The 20,399-nt window shown below is 50.1% G+C and overlaps 1 protein-coding gene across 8 annotated transcripts in view; it reads left to right on the plus strand.

The window, feature by feature from the left end:
- Positions 1-3,928: 3,928 nt before the first annotated feature.
- Positions 3,929-20,399, plus strand: part of LOC137438751 (serine/arginine-rich splicing factor 3) — a 44,967-nt gene continuing 28,496 nt past the window's right edge. For 2 of the 8 annotated variants that reach the window (XM_068134071.2, XM_068134072.2), the window contains exons 1-2: positions 3,929-3,997; positions 5,802-6,015. In XM_068134071.2, the coding sequence (XP_067990172.1) occupies positions 3,958-3,997; positions 5,802-6,015 (254 nt within the window). In that variant the 5' untranslated portion in view covers positions 3,929-3,957. The other 6 variants (XM_068134075.2, XM_078767211.1, XM_078767210.1 and 3 more) reach the window with 5 other exon arrangements.

Consider the following 20,399-nt stretch of genomic DNA (forward strand, 5'->3'; position numbering starts at 1 on the left):
AAGCGGAAAGGACGACCCAAAACCAATTATTATCTTGCCAAAACGAAGTTTTTGCAAGATGTATTAGTCAGCTTGTATGTTTGTTTGTTTTTTTGTTTGTGGTTAATCATTTTTTTATCACGTTTAGATCACTCTGTAGACCACAGTTATTATTGGAAACTCCTGTAACTTCGCATATCAGAGTCCTATAGAGATACCCTTCAGCACACAAAATTTTGAAGGTCAAGGTCAAAGGTCAAGGTCACTTTGTGGTCAATCATGGAGGTCGACGAAACACTAATTTTTTGAGTAACTTTGATCGGATCGTCTCCAAACTTCATGGGAATCTAGTATATGGTCCGGCGCTCAGCTGATTAGTTTTTGGTGGCGATCGGCCTTGACCTTCATGGTTAGCGCTGGAGGTCGAAAATTATTGACCCCAAGGTCAAATTTTGAAATCGTAGGTACCATATCGAGTAATACCTCATATGAATGCCCTTGATGAGTGCTTCCCAGATCTGTAAACAGTTTGACGCTATGACGTCATTTGATGACGTCATGACGAAAAAACGGAATTTTCACATTTTGGCAAGATACGGTTCACCCTGTGGGTGACATATGTTCATTATCTTGCCAAAACGAAGTTTTTGCAAGATGTATTAGTCAGCTTGTATGTTTGTTTGTTTTTTTGTTTGTGGTTAATCTTTTTTTTTTCACGTTTAGATCACTCTGTAGACCACAGTTATTATTGGAAACTCCTGTAACTTCGCATATCAGAGTCCTATAGAGATACCCTTCAGCACACAAAATTTTGAAGGTCAAGGTCAAAGGTCAAGGTCACTTTGTGGTCAATCATGGAGGTCGACGAAACACTAATTTTTTGAGTAACTTTGATCGGATCGTCTCCAAACTTCATGGGAATCTAGTATATGGTCCGGCGCTCAGCTGATTAGTTTTTGGTGGCGATCGGCCTTGACCTTCATGGTTAGCGCTGGAGGTCGAAAATTATTGACCCCAAGGTCAAATTTTGAAATCGTAGGTACCATATCGAGTAATACCTCATATGAATGCCCTTGATGAGTGCTTCCCAGATCTGTAAACAGTTTGACGCTATGACGTCATTTGATGACGTCATGACGAAAAAACGGAATTTTCACATTTTGGCAAGATACGGTTCACCCTGTGGGTGACATATGTTCATTTTTTGTTTGTGGTTAATCATTTTTTTTCACGTTTAGATCACTCTGTAGACCACAGTTATTATTGGAAACTCCTGTAACTTCGCATATCAGAGTCCTATAGAGATACCCTTCAGCACACAAAATTTTGAAGGTCAAGGTCAAAGGTCAAGGTCACTTTGTGGTCAATCATGGAGGTCGACGAAACACTAATTTTTTGAGTAACTTTGATCGGATCGTCTCCAAACTTCATGGGAATCTAGTATATGGTCCGGCGCTCAGCTGATTAGTTTTTGGTGGCGATCGGCCTTGACCTTCATGGTTAGCGCTGGAGGTCGAAAATTATTGACCCCAAGGTCAAATTTTGAAATCGTAGGTACCATATCGAGTAATACCTCATATGAATGCCCTTGATGAGTGCTTCCCAGATCTGTAAACAGTTTGACGCTATGACGTCATTTGATGACGTCATGACGAAAAAACGGAATTTTCACATTTTGGCAAGATACGGTTCACCCTGTGGGTGACATATGTTCATCTTCTTTTTGATTCGTATATAAACATCACTAAAAGTAAATAATGACCTCGGCCAAAGTTCAAACGATGTTTAATCGCTGCATGAGAGAATTCCACATAGCTATTTGGGCGGTGTATACGCTAACAGATCGCTGTCTCCATCGATCTTGCCAAGGCCGTAACAGCTATCGGCTCAAAATCCTTTTAACTGTCGATTTGGTAGTTTTTGTGCCGCACAAACGGCTGCACCTATCGCTGCACAGCTGCACCGATCGGACTCGGTGACCTCGGACAAAGACCTTTTATAAGGATACGGGTTGAATCCCTGCTTGAGAGAATTCCATCCCCTCCCCGCCATCACGGCCGTCTCTCCAACTCACAATCCCACGAGATATGCGGAAAGGACGACCCAAAACCAATTATCTTCTTTTTGATTCGTGTATAAACATCACTAAAAGTAAATAATGACCTCGGCCAAAGTTCAAACTATGTTTAATCGCTGCATTAGAGAATTCCACATAGCTATTTGGGTGGTGTATACGCTAACAGATCGCTGTCTCCATCGATCTTGCCAAGGCCGTAACAGCTATCGGCTCAAAATCCTTTTAACCGTCGATTTGGTAGTTTTTGTGTCGCACAAACGGCTGCACCTATCGCTGCACAGCTGCACCGATCGGACTCGGTGACCTCGGACAAAGACCTTTTATAAGGATACGGGTTGAATTCCTGCTTGAGAGAATTCCATCCCCTCCCCGCCATCACGGCCGTCTCTCCAACTCACAATCCCACGAGATATGCGGAAAGGACGACCCAAAACCAATTATCTTCTTTTCAATTCGTATATAAACATCATTAAAAGTAAATAATGACCTCGGCCAAAGTTCAAACGACATTTAATCTCTACATGAGAGAATTCCACATAGCTATTTGGGTGGTGTATACGCTAACAGATCACTGTCTCCATCTATCTTGCCAAGGCCGTAACAGCTATCGGCTCAAAATCCTTTTAACTGTTGATTTGGTAGTTTTAACAATGAAGGAAATTTTAACAATGTTGTTAAAAGTTTATTTTGTGATTAATTTGTGATTGGAGATGTGTTGTTTGGAATGAAAAAAGAGACATCGAGTGATGAATGACGACATGCCGTGATGCTTTCTACTTTCTAAACGTGAACTTCGCGGATCGCCATATGGAGATTCGCCACGGACCCACGATCGATTTTTCTATGCGTGAACGTACCCGTTTGTTTGCGAACGGGTACGTTTTTCATGGAAGTCATTCACAAACTTGCTGTCCATGTCTGATGCGCAACTGAAGGTGCTACAGGAATGTGGAATTTATTGGTTTCATGCTTTAGCAATCGCCATATCTACATTGCCTGTTTGCTTCTGGTCTCCCACCCGTGCGTAGCACGAGTATCTCACTAGTTATATTAATTACATGACACTTATTCTGACATGCACTATGAAATAACTATCGTTATCTATTCCCCATTAACCCCTAAGACATTCCTGCGACCCAGTCCTCCTCCCACACCTTCCCCCTTGAAGATTCATCCCGCATCTTGCACACTACAATAACTTGTGATGATTCTGATGAAACACAGACGTATACGTCTGTCAATGAGTAGTGCCCCCGTGACGTCAGGCGAGTAGACGGAAGTAGCTCATTTGCATAACGGAAATAAAAATAGTCCGATTTTAAAACACAAATATCTGGCTTATTATTTTCCCCCAAAAGAATATTTTTGTGCTAATGGGTCAGGGATATGATCCTCTAAAACATATCTCTTGTTCAAAAAAATTTCACGATTGCGTCCCTTTAAAATTACGTCAATGTAAAAAAAATTCTGTCAGCCCTGCATCCTTTTTATCCACATTATTGATGCAAAATTTATTGCGAAAGTCTCAGCCCGTTCTGAGTTACAGTTCGGACATTGGCAGAAAAAAAGGAAGAAAACTTAAATGGTGGTTTAATACTCCTTGACCTTCAACTTAGAGGGTATGATGTAAATTTCTCTGTCCCCCCCCCCCCCCCCACCGGCCCAACCGCCCCCCCCCCCCAATATTTCTGTAGGACACATTTGTGGAAACAAGCCCTACAACAGCTATTGGCTTCCCCATATCCTACAGTTAACTATCAACAAAAGGGGGTGGGAGAGTGGCTTCGAGGAGGAGCATTCCATGATTTATGCCAAAAGTTCCAAAGTTCAAGTCCCCTCCTGGATCTCCCCAGTTGTTTGTCCATCATCCCATTGGCCAGCACAAGTGGTCAGGTGGGTCCATGGTGGCCACCAGGCAGGTTTCAGCTGTTGGTCGTGCAGGTGGGTGAATGTGACAGTATGCTCGAATGGCTGGTTTCACTCAACGCTAACCCTAAACTAATCTTAACCTGCCCCAATAATCACACTAACTATTTATAACTCGATCTCTACCTTTAGTCCCTCTAAGCTCTATTTGCTCCCCTTTCCGGGAGGAATCGCAGGCATGTGCAGGGACTAAAGGGTGTGGAGTGGTGTGCCCTCACCTGGCTGTAACGGGGATGGCAGGCGGGAGCTTGGCCCAGTTTTCACCAACCGGCCCGGCCTGAGGTTCGACTAAGTAGTTCATGGTGCTGGCGATAGCTCACCTACTCTTCGCGAAGAACAACGTAGGATCTTTAATGTCCACCAACTCGAATTCCGCCAGACCAGGTTACGACTGGCAAGATGTTTGAATCCCGACACAACTATAAACTGCCATCCTCATCCTGGTGTTTCACAGGAAGGATGATTCATCAATGTGTGTGCCGTACCTCAGATGGACGTTCAATGCGTCCTCCGACATTCGTCGGTGGACGTTGACGATCCCATAGTCATGATATCCTTCACGAAGAGTCGGCGAGCTATCACCGGCATCACAACCAAATTTTCCAAATTCCTGCCACGTCCAGCAGGGGGCACTGCATCAGCTGCAGAGCCACGCCCTCAGCCAAAGATGCTACCCGCAGCCTCGTGCTGCATATCAAGGAATAATAAGAAGAAAAATAAGTGGAAGCAGAAGAAGAAGAAGAAGAAGATGAGGAAGAAGAAGAAAAGCAGAATATTTTACATGTATCGATCCAAGGTTTAAAAGCATGTATTGTACTGATTTGCATAAAAAAGGAAATATATATTACAAAAAAAAAATTTAGTTGAAAGTTTTCTTGATTTGCATCGATATAATGTTAGCATGTATAAAATGTCAAGGTGGCCATACATAAAATGAAGTTACTGTGACTGGAACACAGCAGGTTCCAGGAACAGAATGTACACGGCGGAAAGATCACGTGACCCCTAAATCATTCACCTCGCGCCGAGTTTGAATGAATCAGAGTATTCCAACAAACGCATCTTGGAATGAAAACTGAACGATTTTGTAATATTCTAACGGGGGGTTTTTTTTTTTAAACGAAGATTGCAAAAAGTTACTCGAGGTTTTGAAATCCCCGCTGAGGTAAATAATAAGGCGCGAGGTGGTTGAGGCCGGCGCGTTGTCCATGCTCCCGCCTCGCCGCCATTTTCCTCCCTCTGTGCTCTTTTCGCCGTTTTGGCCTCGTTTCTCTCAGCGGACCCCCCTGCTCGACCCCTACCCCCTTAGATATATTTTTTAATCCTCACTTCCCACTTTTCCTGTCGATCTTTATCCCATTTTCTGCTCGCTCTTCATTTCGCACTTCATAATCGTCATTTATTCCGTTAATTCATTCGCTTTCTTCTCCATCCTTTGCTACCTTAACTCTCGTCTTGTGCCGCCGGCTTCGTGGATAAGGTATCCGACATATCGAGCGCGGACGATATCCTGTACTTGTCTCTTTCAGGTCCTCTTCATGGTTTTTTTACTTTGTGAATTCGTTCATTATTCTCGTTTTGCGAGAGTTTTGTTTGTTCGGAAGTATTGTGCACAACTCCTTTTGCCCTGAGGCCTACACGGCCTCGTCTTCGTGGTGCGGTTTGTATCTGATTTATCGCAACGACTTGCGGATGGCAAAGCAACATCAATGGCGTTCTCGGGTTGATTATACGGTCTAAGCCGGGACGAGCACGTGGTTGTACACTTGTAAAGCTGTACACGTGATTGCTGTTCACACCGTCTTGTCTCTCTGTGCAGGCAAGATGAGCAGAGATGGAGCATGTCCGTTGGACTGCAAGGTCTACGTCGGGAACCTTGGCAGCAGTGGTAACAAGGCTGACCTAGAGAAGACCTTCAGTTACTACGGTCCCATCCGACACGTCTGGATGGCCAGAAACCCTCCTGGTTTCGCCTTCGTGGAATTCGAAGACTCCCGAGATGCAACAGATGCTGTGCGGGAGATGGACGGGCGGTGAGGCTGGCATAGTGATAGTAACTAAGTATCGATTGTTTACCACCAGTATGATCTCTTTGGGTGGGGATTATAAAGATGAGGAGGAGCCGGTGTTAAGAGGGAAGTGGTGGGTGTCCGGAGGAGGTGGAGTGGGGGGAGGAGCAGTCCGGAGTGGGGGGAGGAGCAGTCCGGAGTGGGGGGGAGGAGCAGTCCGGAGTGGGGGGAGGAGCAGTCCGGAGTGGGGGGAGGAGCAGTCCGGAGTGGGGGGAGGAGCAGTCCGGAGTGGGGGGAGGAGCAGTCCGGAGTGGGGGGAGGAGCAGTCCGGAGTGGGGGGAGGAGCAGTCCGGAGTGGGGGGAGGAGCAGTCCGGAGTGGGGGGAGGAGCAGTCCGGAGTGGGGGGAGGAGCAGTCGGGAGTGGGGGGAGGAGCAGTCGGGAGTGGGGGGGAGCAGTCCGGAGTGGGGGGAGGAGCAGTCCGGAGTGGGGGGAGGAGCAGTCCGGAGTGGGGGGAGGAGCAGTCCGGAGTGGGGGGAGGAGCAGTCCGGAGTGGGGGGAGGAGCAGTCCGGAGTGGGGGGAGGAGCAGTCCGGAGTGGGGGGGAGGAGCAGTCCGGAGTGGGGGGAGGAGCAGTCCGGAGTGGGGGGAGGAGCAGTCCGGAGTGGGGGGAGGAGCAGTCCGGAGTGGGGGGAGGAGCAGTCCGGAGTGGGGGGAGGAGCAGTCCGGAGTGGGGGGAGGAGCAGTCGGGAGTGGGGGGAGGAGCAGTCGGGAGTGGGGGGGAGCAGTCCGGAGTGGGGGGAGGAGCAGTCCGGAGTGGGGGGAGGAGCAGTCCGGAGTGGGGGGAGGAGCAGTCCGGAGTGGGGGGAGGAGCAGTCCGGAGTGGGGGGAGGAGCAGTCCGGAGTGGGGGGAGGAGCAGTCCGGAGTGGGGGGAGGAGCAGTCCGGAGTGGGGGGAGGAGCAGTCCGGAGTGGGGAGGAGCAGTCCGGAGTGGGGGGAGGAGCAGTCCGGAGTGGGGGGAGGAGCAGTCCGGAGTGGGGGGAGGAGCAGTCCGGAGTGGGGGGAGGAGCAGTCCGGAGTGGGGGGAGGAGCAGTCCGGAGTGGGGGGAGGAGCAGTCCGGAGTGGGGGGAGGAGCAGTCCGGAGTGGGGGGAGGAGCAGTCCGGAGTGGGGGGAGGAGCAGTCCGGAGTGGGGGGAGGAGCAGTCCGGAGTGGGGGGAGGAGCAGTCCGGAGTGGGGGGAGGAGCAGTCCGGAGTGGGGGGAGGAGCAGTCCGGAGTGGGGGGAGGAGCAGTCCGGAGTGGGGGGAGGAGCAGTCCGGAGTGGGGGGAGGAGCAGTCCGGAGTGGGGGGAGGAGCAGTCCGGAGTGGGGGGAGGAGCAGTCCGGAGTGGGGGGAGGAGCAGTCCGGAGTGGGGGGAGGAGCAGTCCGGAGTGGGGGGAGGAGCAGTCCGGAGTGGGGGGAGGAGCAGTCCGGAGTGGGGGGAGGAGCAGTCCGGAGTGGGGGGAGGAGCAGTCCGGAGTGGGGGGAGGAGCAGTCCGGAGTGGGGGGAGGAGCAGTCCGGAGTGGGGGGAGGAGCAGTCCGGAGTGGGGGGAGTAGCAGTCCGGAGTGGGGGGAGTAGCAGTCCGGAGTGGGGGGAGTAGCAGCCCGGAGTTGGGGGGTGGTGCAGCCCTGAGTTGGGGGGGTGGTGCAGCCCTGAGTTGGGGGGGGTGGTGCAGCCCGGAGTTGGGGGGGTGGTGCAGCCCGGAGTTGGGGGGGTGGTGCAGCCCGGAGTTGGGGGGGGGTGCAGCCCGGAGTTGGGGGGGGGAGCAGCCCAGAGTGAGGGGGGGAGTCCGGAGGGAGTGTAGCGGGGGCAGGAGTCCGGAGAGTGTGGAGCGGGGGCAGGAGTCCGGAGGGAGCGTAGCGGGGGCAGGAGTCCGGAGGGTGTGGAGCGGGGCACGAGTCCGGAGGAAGTGTAGCGGGGGCACGAGTCCGGAGGGAGCGTAGCGGGGGCACGAGTCCGGAGGGAGCGTAGCGGGGGCAGGAGTCCGGAGGGAGCGTAGCGGGGGCAGGAGTCCGGAGGGAGCGTAGCGGGGGCAGGAGTCCGGAGGGAGCGTAGCGGGGGCAGGAGTCCGGAGGGAGCGTAGCGGGGGCAGGAGTCCCGAGGGAGCGTAGCGGGGGCAGGAGTCCGGAGGGAGCGTAACGGGGGCAGGAGTCCGGAGGGTGCGGAGCGGGGGCAGGAGTCCGGAGGGTGCGGAGCGGGGGCAGGAGTCCGGAGGGTGCGGAGCGGGGGCAGGAGTCCGGAGGGTGCGGAGCGGGGGCAGGAGTCCGGAGGGTGCGGAGCGGGGGCAGGAGTCCGGAGGGTGCGGAGCGGGGGCAGGAGTCCGGAGGGTGCGGAGCGGGGGCAGGAGTCCGGAGGGTGCGGAGCGGGGGCAGGAGTCCGGAGGGTGCGGAGCGGGGCAGGAGTCCGGAGGGTGCGGAGCGGGGCAGGAGTCCGGAGGGTGCGGAGCGGGGGCAGGAGTCCGGAGGGTGCGGAGCGGGGGCAGGAGTCCGGAGGGTGCGGAGCGGGGGCAGGAGTCCGGAGGGTGCGGAGCGGGGGCAGGAGTCCGGAGGGTGCGGAGCGGGGGCAGGAGTCCGGAGGGTGCGGAGCGGGGGCAGGAGTCCGGAGGGTGCGGAGCGGGGGCAGGAGTCCGGAGGGTGCGGAGCGGGGGCAGGAGTCCGGAGGGTGCGGAGCGGGGGCAGGAGTCCGGAGGGTGCGGAGCGGGGGCAGGAGTCCGGAGGGTGCGGAGCGGGGGCAGGAGTCCGGAGGGTGCGGAGCGGGGGCAGGAGTCCGGAGGGTGCGGAGCGGGGGCAGGAGTCCGGAGGGTGCGGAGCGGGGGCAGGAGTCCGGAGGGTGCGGAGCGGGGGCAGGAGTCCGGAGGGTGCGGAGCGGGGGCAGGAGTCCGGAGGGTGCGGAGCGGGGGCAGGAGTCCGGAGGGTGCGGAGCGGGGGCAGGAGTCCGGAGGGTGCGGAGCGGGGGCAGGAGTCCGGAGGGTGCGGAGCGGGGGCAGGAGTCCGGAGGGTGCGGAGCGGGGGCAGGAGTCCGGAGGGTGCGGAGCGGGGGCAGGAGTCCGGAGGGTGCGGAGCGGGGGCAGGAGTCCGGAGGGTGCGGAGCGGGGGCAGGAGTCCGGAGGGTGCGGAGCGGGGGCAGGAGTCCGGAGGGTGCGGAGCGGGGGCAGGAGTCCGGAGGGTGCGGAGCGGGGGCAGGAGTCCGGAGGGTGCGGAGCGGGGGCAGGAGTCCGGAGGGTGCGGAGCGGGGGCAGGAGTCCGGAGGGTGCGGAGCGGGGGCAGGAGTCCGGAGGGTGCGGAGCGGGGGCAGGAGTCCGGAGGGTGCGGAGCGGGGGCAGGAGTCCGGAGGGTGCGGAGCGGGGGCAGGAGTCCGGAGGGTGCGGAGCGGGGGCAGGAGTCCGGAGGGTGCGGAGCGGGGGCAGGAGTCCGGAGGGTGCGGAGCGGGGGCAGGAGTCCGGAGGGTGCGGAGCGGGGGCAGGAGTCCGGAGGGTGCGGAGCGGGGGCAGGAGTCCGGAGGGTGCGGAGCGGGGGCAGGAGTCCGGAGGGTGCGGAGCGGGGGCAGGAGTCCGGAGGGTGCGGAGCGGGGGCAGGAGTCCGGAGGGTGCGGAGCGGGGGCAGGAGTCCGGAGGGTGCGGAGCGGGGGCAGGAGTCCGGAGGGTGCGGAGCGGGGGCAGGAGTCCGGAGGGTGCGGAGCGGGGGCAGGAGTCCGGAGGGTGCGGAGCGGGGGCAGGAGTCCGGAGGGTGCGGAGCGGGGGCAGGAGTCCGGGGGGGAGGAGTGCGGATGTGGTGGAGAGAGGGGGAATGCGGAGGGAGTCGAGCGGGGGGGGGGGAGTCCGGAAGGTGTGGAGTTGGGGCAGGAGTCTGGAAGGTGTGGAGCGGAGGGGGGGAGGAATGCGGATGTGGTGGAGAGAGGGGGGGGGAGTGCGGGTGGGGTGGAGTGGGGTAGAGGAATGCGGATGTGGTGGAGTGGGGGAGAGGAATGGGGGGGGGAGGAGTGTGGAGGGAGTGGAGCGCGGTGGGGAGGAGTGCGGAGGGAGTGGAGCGTGGGGGGGGGAGGAGTGCGGGGGGGTGGATGGGGGAGGGGAGTGCTGAGGGGGAGGAGTGCGGAGGGGGTGGAGCGGGGAGGAGGTGGAGCGGGGTTAGTAGTCCGGAGGGGGTGGAGCGGGGGCAGGAGTCCGGAGGGTGTGGAGCGGGCGCAGGAGTCCGGAAGGTGTGGATCGGGGGCAGGAGTCTGGAAGGTGTGGATCGGGGGCAGGAGTCCGTAGGGTGTGGAGCGGGGGGGGGTGCGGAGGAGGTGGAGATGGGGGGGAGGAGTGCGGATGTGGTGCAGAGGGGGGGGAGTGTGGATGTGGTGGAGCGGGGGGAGAGGAATGCGGAGGGGTTGGATGGGGGGGGGAGGGGCTGGAGGAGTGCGGAGCGGGGGGGAGGAATGCCGAGGGGGTAGATCGGGGTGGAGGAGTGCGGAGGGGGTGGAGTGGGGGGGAGGAATGCGGAGGGGGTGGAGGAGTGCGGAGGGGGAGGAGTGCGGATGGTGGAGCGGGGTTAGTAGTCCGGAGGGTGTGGAGCGGGGGCATGAATGCTTGGTAGGTAGGCATGAATGCTATTTGTGAAATGTCCAACAGCTTATTTAATGACCCATTATTTACTTGGTCACTTCATATCTTACCTGGGTGTACTTTTGTCTGGACTTGTGCAGGGTCCCTCCTACACGAAACTTTTCTTACAAAAACGATACTTTACTTCTCAACGAATTACCCATTTTGGGCACAACTTGTTCTATCAAAATAAAATAAACTCCTTCATATGAGAGCTGATCAGTGTGTTGTCCAACAAGGAAAACACTGCGCAATCACTTTTATTTCACTTTATTTCTCAACATAATCTCTTTTCCTGGCAATGCACTTCATTCATTGGTTTTCGAGCTTGGCTACCCCCATCCTGTACAACTCCTTGGTCTGCCACACTTCAACTCAGCTACGCAGTTCTTGACCAGGATGGCATCGAGGTACGCACACTCACCTCTAGGCTGTCAAGACTAGGTTTGAATCCCGGCCCAGCTATAAACTGTCATCCTCATGCTTCACATGGAGGGTGATTTATCAATGTGCCGTCCCTCGGATGAACGGTAAACTTGGGTTCTTCTGCCAGCATTCATTGGTGAATGTTAAAGGTCCCATGGTGTCCTTCGCGAAGAGTTGACGAGCGTTTGCTGGCATCATTAACAAATTACAAATTCCTGCCCGAACTTGCAGACGATTCAGCCGCACCCTCAGCCAATGATGCTACCCCGCAGCCTTGTGTTGCATACAAAAGAAGAATAAGTTCTTTACCATGGAATATGATGGAGCATCATCCATAATGTTGCTACTGTATCCATGTGTATTTACTTGGGAGGCAATCATTTCCTGTACAGGTACTTTACCCCAGCTCGGAGCTCTGATTTCTCCATTTTGACTTTATTCCAGGGGGTTCCCTCATTTGAGTCAGTGCTCTGGAAAAATGCACAAGCAGAAATATGAAATTAGCAAGAATAGATCTTTATACTATACTTTTACACCCGCTCACTATGGGAGCGGCAGGAAGGGTCATTCTTCTTTGGTATTCATTGATTATTACAGTCGATCTATGGTCTGGTCTCAAGAACATTGGGTGTGTGTTCATTTACCAAGTTTCTTGTGGAGAGATCGCTAAGTGGTTTAAGCTTTCCAGCAAGCACTCAATTCAAAACTGTTAAGGAATGGCTGGCTTGGCAAGCGCTTAGCTAGCTGCTTGGCAAACGAGCACAACCCAGGCTTCCTCCCTTTCAGTTTCCTGTTAAACAGCAGGAGCGAGTTTCAAAAGTTCCCTACGAAAAACGCCACGTTCGTGGCAGGAAGGGTCATGTTATTAACCAAACCCTCGTGGGGTATATAGAGTACAGTAGATCTTCGCTCAGTTCTGCAAGTAAAACTTCCCTCACAGATGTCGGGATTCCTCCAAATTTCATCATTTATTGTTATAAATAGCATAAGCGACTGTTTAAAAAGCTAATCATACGTGTTTGTGGTTTTTAATATTTTTACTTCCTGTAGAGGCTGTTGCTCCACGAAAACGCCGTGATAAGCTATTTATAAACGTTGACTCGTTTTGTTCAATGAGGGGGAAAAAAACCCTTGGGGAGGTGGGATTTTATTGGTATTAATATTGTTTTGTAATAACAATATTATGCTATTATCGTTAGTTTTGTTATTAGAAGCGGCCTTGGAAAAACTCCATGATAAAGCTAACTTAACATGGATTATACACCTCAACACGCAACCCCATTGACGGCAATGGCAGGGAAAACCTGCTGGGGGGAGAAAACCCCCTTGGGGCAAATGGGGCGAATGAATGCGCTACAACCTTCATTATGTAACCCTTAGTCATCCTGTCAAGTTTGGTTGAGATTGGATAAGTAACGACGGAATGTATCACGGTCAAAGAATCATCAGGCAGACACCAAATTGCGTATTTTAGTATGATAACGTTCATCACCTTACCATGTCTACAAGTAGGTTGGACCACAAATAAACAGATTATCCCTCATATATGCCACCAATTTGGTGGGTGATCCACATGTTCCTTTTACACCCGTGTATTATTTCGACTCCCGCACAATTTGTTCCATTGTCTGACAGGATAGTGCAGATGTATCACACTTACCTTGGAGCTATCTAGTCTGGGTTCCATTACCGGACCCGACAATAAGCTGTCGCATTGGTGCTTTGCAAACGGGAAATTACATCATAAAGTATGCCCTCCCTTAGAGGACACGTTAAGCTGGGTGTTCCATCTGCTAGCACTAACTGGTGGACGTTAAAGATCCCACGGTGTCTTTCGTGAAGTGAGGCATCTCCGCCACCTGGAATGAATTGGCAATTCCAGCCCAAATCACCTTCAGTCGAATGTCAGGCATAGCCAGCCAGTTCATGAAAAACTTGGGCCAAAAACACTCGCTTGTCGATCCCATTATCTCCTCCATTCTGAATGATCCCGTAAGATGGGAATCAATTTTGGCCGTTGAAGAAGAAGAAGAAGAAGAAGAAGCAGAAGAAGTAGTAGTAGTAGTAGTTGTAGTATTAGTATTAGGTGTTGTAATTTGTTCCATTAAATTACAGTATATTCCAATTTTTTGTTTAAATCCACATCACCAATCAACCTTGAGAACATAAACAGACAACGGAATGCGATTTGTTAACAAGGGTGTCAAGATATGGACCACCCTATGGAATATTTATTTGGCACGTTTTCCGATTTCATAGCGTGTACTATACAACATTGTCGATGCTCATTTTGTCAGCAGCTTGCCCTTAAGGTGCTCTTTGGTCTGAAAGTCCGGGACGGGCGATCATCGACATATGCTGTCGCAATTCCTCTAAAGGTAACCTCTTTTGTGCTATCGTTAACCTTTTAAATTGTGTAATAGTTGTTGTTTCACCTGATTTGATATCTAGCGAAATGGCCATCTTATTAATTTTTTTATTTTTATTTTTATTTTTCTCTCCAAGCCATGCATTAAAAACAGAAAATTCGTGATTATAGATGTTGATAACGAACACAAGAAACTCTTGAGGGGTCTACTTGTCTTACTTTGCTCTTTATAAACAAAACTCTACATCAAATTTGAATAATCTACAATTGACTGGTGGAGGTTTCAAAAACAAATTCTCACCAAGAGCATGGCTCATGGAAGAGCAAGGTTAAATTGACCGCAGTAGCGGAGCAACAATTGAGCAAAACCTGCAAGGGAATAAACGAGTAGCAAAGAAGGAGGGAAAAATAGAGAGAAAATGAACGCGAACACTTGACACCAGCAAGTAAGAGGGTTGCATCAGGAAGGGTTAACATCAGGAAATAAATATAATGAGTGAAGATGGGGGATGACGTCAGGTGCCGGTGTACTGCCTGCTTCAAACCTTGGAGGGGAGTGTGGGAAAGAACTGCCGAAAGAAGGCGGTTTCATAGATGGGAGAAGCGAGGAACAACGTAGTTAACCTCTGCCACCAAAGGTTGTCTCTTTGTGAACAGGATATCTCAAAAGTTGTGGACGGATTTGGACGAAATTTGTTGGACCGGTTGGGTACAGTCTTGGCCAAAAATATTGGCACCTTTGCACTTTTTTTCAAGTAATTCACAATTTTCTCTAAAAATAAGTTGAAATTGAGAAAAGTATTTGGTCTCCACAATTCTTTATTTCACTGTTAATATTACAGAACCTTATTATTTGTTTTTGATTCAGAACTTAATATATCCTTTTAAATCAGAAAATGAAAAGAATTGGCATTGACAAAATGATTTCCATTCGAGACAATATTTGGTAGCGCAGTCTTTGGACAAAATAACTGCACTCAAGAGCTTCCTATAGCCATGAATGAGCTTCCTCCACCTCTCTACTGGCAGTTTGGCCCACTCTTGTGCAAACTGCTCCAGTTCTCCCAGATTTGAAGGGTGCCTTCTCCCAACTGCTGTTTTCAGATCTCCCCACAGGTGTTCAATGGGATTTATATCTGGACTCATTGCTGGCCACTTCAGAACAGTCCCGCGTTTTGTCTTGAACCATTCCTGGGTGTTTTTTGAAGTGTGTTTGGGGTCATTGTCCTGCTGCAAGACCCATGACCTTTGATGGAGACCCAGCTTTCTGACACTGGGTTGAACATTGCGCTCCAAAATGCCTTGGTAATCTCCTGATTTCATGATGCCATGCATATATTCAAGGCACCCAGTGCCAGAGGCAGCACAGCAACCCCAAAACATCACTGAGCATCCTCCATGCTTGACTGTAGGGAAGGTGTTCTTTTCTTTAAAAAAAAAAAATAACCACCTTTAGAGGCCATTTTTCCCCGCAAAGCGGGGGTTGGCCTTTTTCGGGAAACGTGGTTGTTGTTGTTTTTCGGTCCCCTATTTGAAGCAATGTTTTACGGCCGGATGCCCTTCCTGACGCCAACCCTTTTTGCCGCCTTTAACGACAAACAGGGAATTACCAGTGAACTGGTACTCAATTAGCCGACCTCGGAAGGATGACAGGCTGAGTCAACCCCCCTGGCGTTAATTCAGCGATCGACCGGGATTCGAACCCAGGATCCTTGGATCCTAAACCGGCACCCTAGCCGCTAGCCCAACACCAGCCTTTCAACTAGTTCAACTAGCAACACCAGTTCAACTAGCCCAACACCAACACCAACATAGCCTTTTCTTTGAAGGCTTCATTTTGTTTCCTGTAAACATAGAGATGATATGCTTTACTAAAAAGCTCTAATTTGGTCTCATCTGCCCACAGGACATTCTCCCAGAAGGATTTTGGCTTGTTCAGGTGTATTTTGGAAAACTCCAGTTGGTCTTTCTCAGCAGTGGAGTCCTCCTGGGTCTCCTACCATAGAACCCCTTTTCATTGAGTTGGCGATGGATGGTGTGAGTTTTAACTGTCGTACCTTGTGTCTGAAGGTCAGCTTGAATCTGTTTGGCAGTTGATCAAGGTGCTTTCTCCACCATTCAAACAATCCTCCACTGCAATCTTCGATCAAGTTTTCTCTTGCTGCCACATCAAGGGAGGTTGGCTACAGTGCCATGGGCCTTAAATCTCCTGTTAACATTGCGTACGGTGGACAAAGGAACACCAAGGTCTCTGGAGATGGACTTGTAGCCTTGAGATTGTCCATGCTTGGCTACAATCTTGTGTCTGACCTCCTCAGACAATTCTCTGATTTTTCTATATTTTATCCATGCTCATTGTGGTACACAAAGTGGCACAAAACAGCTGAATGACTCCTTTTCTCTATTCAAACTGGTTGAATGAGTGATATTTATATTGCAGGCACCTGCATCTCACCACAGGTGAGTTCAATTCCCAAGTAAAGGAGAATCACCTGCTTGAAATCTAATTATTTCTAACAACCTCTTAAAGGTGCCAATAATATTGTCTGGGCCATTTTAGGGTTTCTGTGTGGAATAAGCTAAAATTTAGCAATTTCTTTTCAGCTTTTTATGTTTTCTTCCACTGCAAACCAAATAAATACACATGTGGATACCAAAATAGTTTTTAATTTCAACAATTTTCTGGAAGAAATGGTGCATTATTTGGAAAAAGTGTAAGGTTGCCAATATTTTTTGTCACGCCTGTATGTGATAAGTAGAAATGATTAGATTTTGGTGAAGATTCAGATCTGGAACTGGATCGGATAATTTTTTAAGTGATTCTTCACCATTGAGTGATGTAGCCAAAAGCGATTTTATATATACTGGCAGGAGTACCAGGCGTTGCCGGGGGGGCGAGGGGGGTGGGAAACTGTCGAGGGACGGGAGAGGTGGACGGGGGGAGGGAGGTGAGGAGAGAGGGATGGGAAAGATGTACTACATATACAACTTTGGGGGGGGGCTTTCACAGGCTTCTGTGTTTTGGGGGGAGAGGAGTGGTGGCTTTGACAGGCCCCTCCGTTTTGGGGAAGAGGGGGAAGTGGAAGGAGTAAACATTTACCCGTGCATAGAGTGCTTTAACCTCAGTGTTTCCCAGGTTAAAAAGGAAATTGTAATACCTTCTGCCACCAACACCAGGTGCCACTACACGGTACACATTTACATATAAAATTTAGGCCCCTCCCCGGTCCCCCATACCCTCGCATGAGGGCCACATAGCCTATATTACACCCCAGACAAAGTTGTATTTGTATTTGTAGCCCAAGTAAAGTATAAAAGTGTTTATAGCTGGAGTACCCGGCATTACTCAAGGGAAAAAGAAACATCAATATATTTGAAATGAGGGCAAATATTATGGAAAAGCAATTGCATCCAAATCAGAATCTATCACAAATGTCAAATTATCATTTTACCTTTTCGTTGAATATGTACCGTTGATCACGTTTCTGAGTTGAGTATGATGACGTTCAGGAAGAAGAAGCCTTACTACCAACTTCGACCGCTTCCGGTATTGTTTGATTATTTGTGTTCAAATGTCTGGTAATTATTTTGTATTTATTTATGAGAATGTGTACTTTTATATAGCTGTCATTAATCAAAAAGGCCGAAGCACTATAGAGCAATTAATTAAAAATAAAAAAATAAAAATTCCCCAAAAAATGCTCCCAAGCAGTCATCGATGAACCTCTGAAAGTTTAACGAAGATCTGTTCGGCCATCTCTGAGAACAATGGCGACAGACAGACACACAGACCAACTGCCCTCTTGTGTAGTAGATGGTATTTCAAAAAGTTGTGGACAACTTGTGTGACAGATTTTCCACGATTGAAAGACCGTGTGTTCTATTTCCCAGACCAGAATCTAATAATTTCCAGATAAGCAGAGAGAGAGAGATGCAACTGCAGTCTGCCTAGCAGTGGGATGGGAGGTATTGTGTGGCAATGTGGAGCTGGCTGCAAAAAGGAAGATTATTTGGAGAGGTCATTTATGAAGATAAAGACCAAGACGAGGCCTAGGACCATGCCTTGGGGAACTCAAGCCTTTGCTGGAACAGGGGATGAGAGGGTTCCCTTGTTAGCAACATGGTGACTGCTGCGCGAGTAGAGGAAGTCAAAAATCCAACAATGAAGGCAGCCTTTTATGCCACAAGCCGCTTGGCAAGCAAAGCAGGATGCCAGACTGTCGAGTGCCCAAGATATGTTCAAGGACATTGATTGTCCTGACGTCTTGTTTGAGATTAAAGGCCTCCAACCATTGCTGTGGAGCAGCAGCATGCCCAGAATTGTGACGAGGACAGGATCCAAGCTGATGGTCAGAGATCAAACTGTTTGAAAACAGGAAAGACGACATTGAAAGCAATGATGGATTCCATGACTTTGCTCATTGGTCTGTAGTTGATAGGATCTGTTTTTGTACAACGCAGTTACATTTGTTGACTTCCTGGCCGATTGGAAGCGGCCAAATGAGGGCAGACTGAATGGGGCAGACAAACAGGAAGCTATAACAGCAGAACAGTATTTGAGAACATGGGCGCTGATGGTATTTGGGCCTATCCGTAAAGCAGGGGTCAAGACTAGACAGAACTTTCTCTACCTTCTCGGTTTAGAAGGATACAAATTCTAGCAGACAGTGGGTATGAGAGGATAAGATGTGGACAGAATGGGGTGGGTTGGGTACACGTGATTTGGAGGCGAACACAATTTCGACTTTCTGTCGAGCTCGTCATGAGCAAAATGCAGGCGAGCGATTAAATTTAAGGGGAAGTAACTGCAAGCAATAACACAAAAAGTTGTTTGATCTCATAAAGTCAGTGTATTTGTTAACTTACAACCCAAGTAATCATAAACACAGGAGTATATGACATTAGGGATAAAAAGTAAACTAATCAACACAAAACACTATTTAAACAAGCATTCTGAGTATTGCGCTGCAATACATGTCCCCTACCAAAGTTCAAAGTGCCATAACTTTGTCAAAAATGATAGAATATGCAAATTTATGCACGGTTGATGCTGGTTTTCAAACTTGATCTGAGGTATTCTGAGACGCATGTGTGTCACGCCTCGCCTCGTTGATAAGCCTGCAAGGTCGCTCCGTGCAGCGGCCTGCACGTATTGCACTGTGTGAATTATATAAATTATTACCAACTCACGGTCTGAGGTACTAGCGATTCAAGAGATATCCATTTAAAAAAAATATTTTCGTTTAATTAACGATATCTGCCAAACCACGTGCCCTATCGCAAATTACAAAAGGACATTTTAGTAGACTGACATGCTGAACAGATTTGTGGTTTCCCCTCAATTGGATCAAAAATGAGGGAGGGGCTCGGTTTTAAAGGTTCATGCTTAAAAACGTCATAACTCTGAAACCATCAGTAATTTTTCATATTTTCCGGTTCACGATCCGGTCACGATCTCTTATCTTCCCCCATCCAAAACCTTGATCTTTTCTACCCCTGCTAATTCACCCCAGAGTCCTTGCAGTGTTCATATGTTTTATACCTCTCCCACCTCCCCCCAAGTCCTCCCGATGTCCCTGCTCTCAAATGTTGTGTTTGTGTCCTTCCCCCTCTCTCCCAATCTTGTCTGCCGCTCCCCTTGTTTTTTGTGTTTTGTGTGTCGGTTTGACTTTTTGTGTGATTAATGTTAGCTCTTTCACGAGCCTCGATCTTGTATACAAAAAAAAAAAAAAAATGCTCGATGCGTATATATATATGTTGCTTGTCTTGGCTCCGCCCCTCCGGAAAGCGCGCGCTGTGTCGTGCTGTTGACGTTCGCGAGACGAGGCTGAGGACGCGCAGTGCGGCTTGAGGAGAACTCGAGAATAAACGAGATATCCATTTTTTTAAATATTTCCGTTTAATTAACGATATCTGCCAAACCACGTACCCTATCGCAAATTCCAAAAGGACATTTTAGTGCTGAACAGATGTGTGAAGTTTCCCCTCGATTGGATCAAAAATGAGGGAGGAGCTCGGTTTTAAAGGTTCCTGCTTAAAAACGTCATAACTCTGAAACCATGTGACGCATGACGTCATGCTCGCTGACTTTTTTGTTCGTCATGGGTATGCGATTCTGCCTGCAAAGTTTGGCCTCGATCTGTTCAGCCGTTGCAGAGAAAAGGGGGGTTTTTGTGTTTTCACGAAAAACAATATGGCGACCGAAGCACGTGACCTGTGACGTCATAATTACCATTAAAATATTCTACAGACCGAGTCCATCATATGGTGAAAATTTTATCTCAATCAGTCCTATTATTGCAGAGAAATTTGTTTTTAAAGGAAATTAAAACTTAAAATGGCACTGAGTTAAGGATCATCAGAATTACCAAAGTTCAAAGTGCCATAACTTTGTTAAAAATGATCGAAACGTCGTGAAGTTCGAACTTGACCTGTAACTTATCATGAGGAAACCATGTGCCAAGTTTGAAATCATTAGCCTTGAGCGTTTAGAAAAAAAGTCCGGAAAACTGTTCTTTGCGTGACGGACTGACTGACTGACGGACTGACGGACTGACGGACTGACTGACGGACTGACTGACGGACTGACTGACCTACTGACTGACGGACTGACTGACGGATTGACTGACTGACGGACTGACTGACTGACGGACTGACTGACGGACTGACTGACGGACTGACAGACGGAGGGACGGCGTGCAAACCTATAGTCCCCTCTGGTGTACACCGGTAGGGGACTAATAATGTATGTGCACAAATATCCCATTTAGTGGTGCAGGTTGAGAGGGAGGGACAGGCAGACCTTTGTGTTGTGGACCGACTTCAAATAATTTGTGGGGTTCTTAAGGCCAAAGAAAAACCAATTGATGGAGACATTCCTCTTCTTCTTCTCCCCCCCCCCCCCCCCCCCCTCACCTGTGCAAACAACTTCCACATAATCTTCCATCTCATTCTTCCCTCCAGGTCATCAAGCCAGCAGTTCACCACCATCTCAGAT

This window comes from Myxine glutinosa, chromosome 13, assembly GCF_964187855.1.
Source record: "Myxine glutinosa chromosome 13, kmMyxGlut1.1, whole genome shotgun sequence".
In the NCBI taxonomy this organism is placed as follows: Eukaryota; Metazoa; Chordata; class Myxini; order Myxiniformes; family Myxinidae; genus Myxine; species Myxine glutinosa.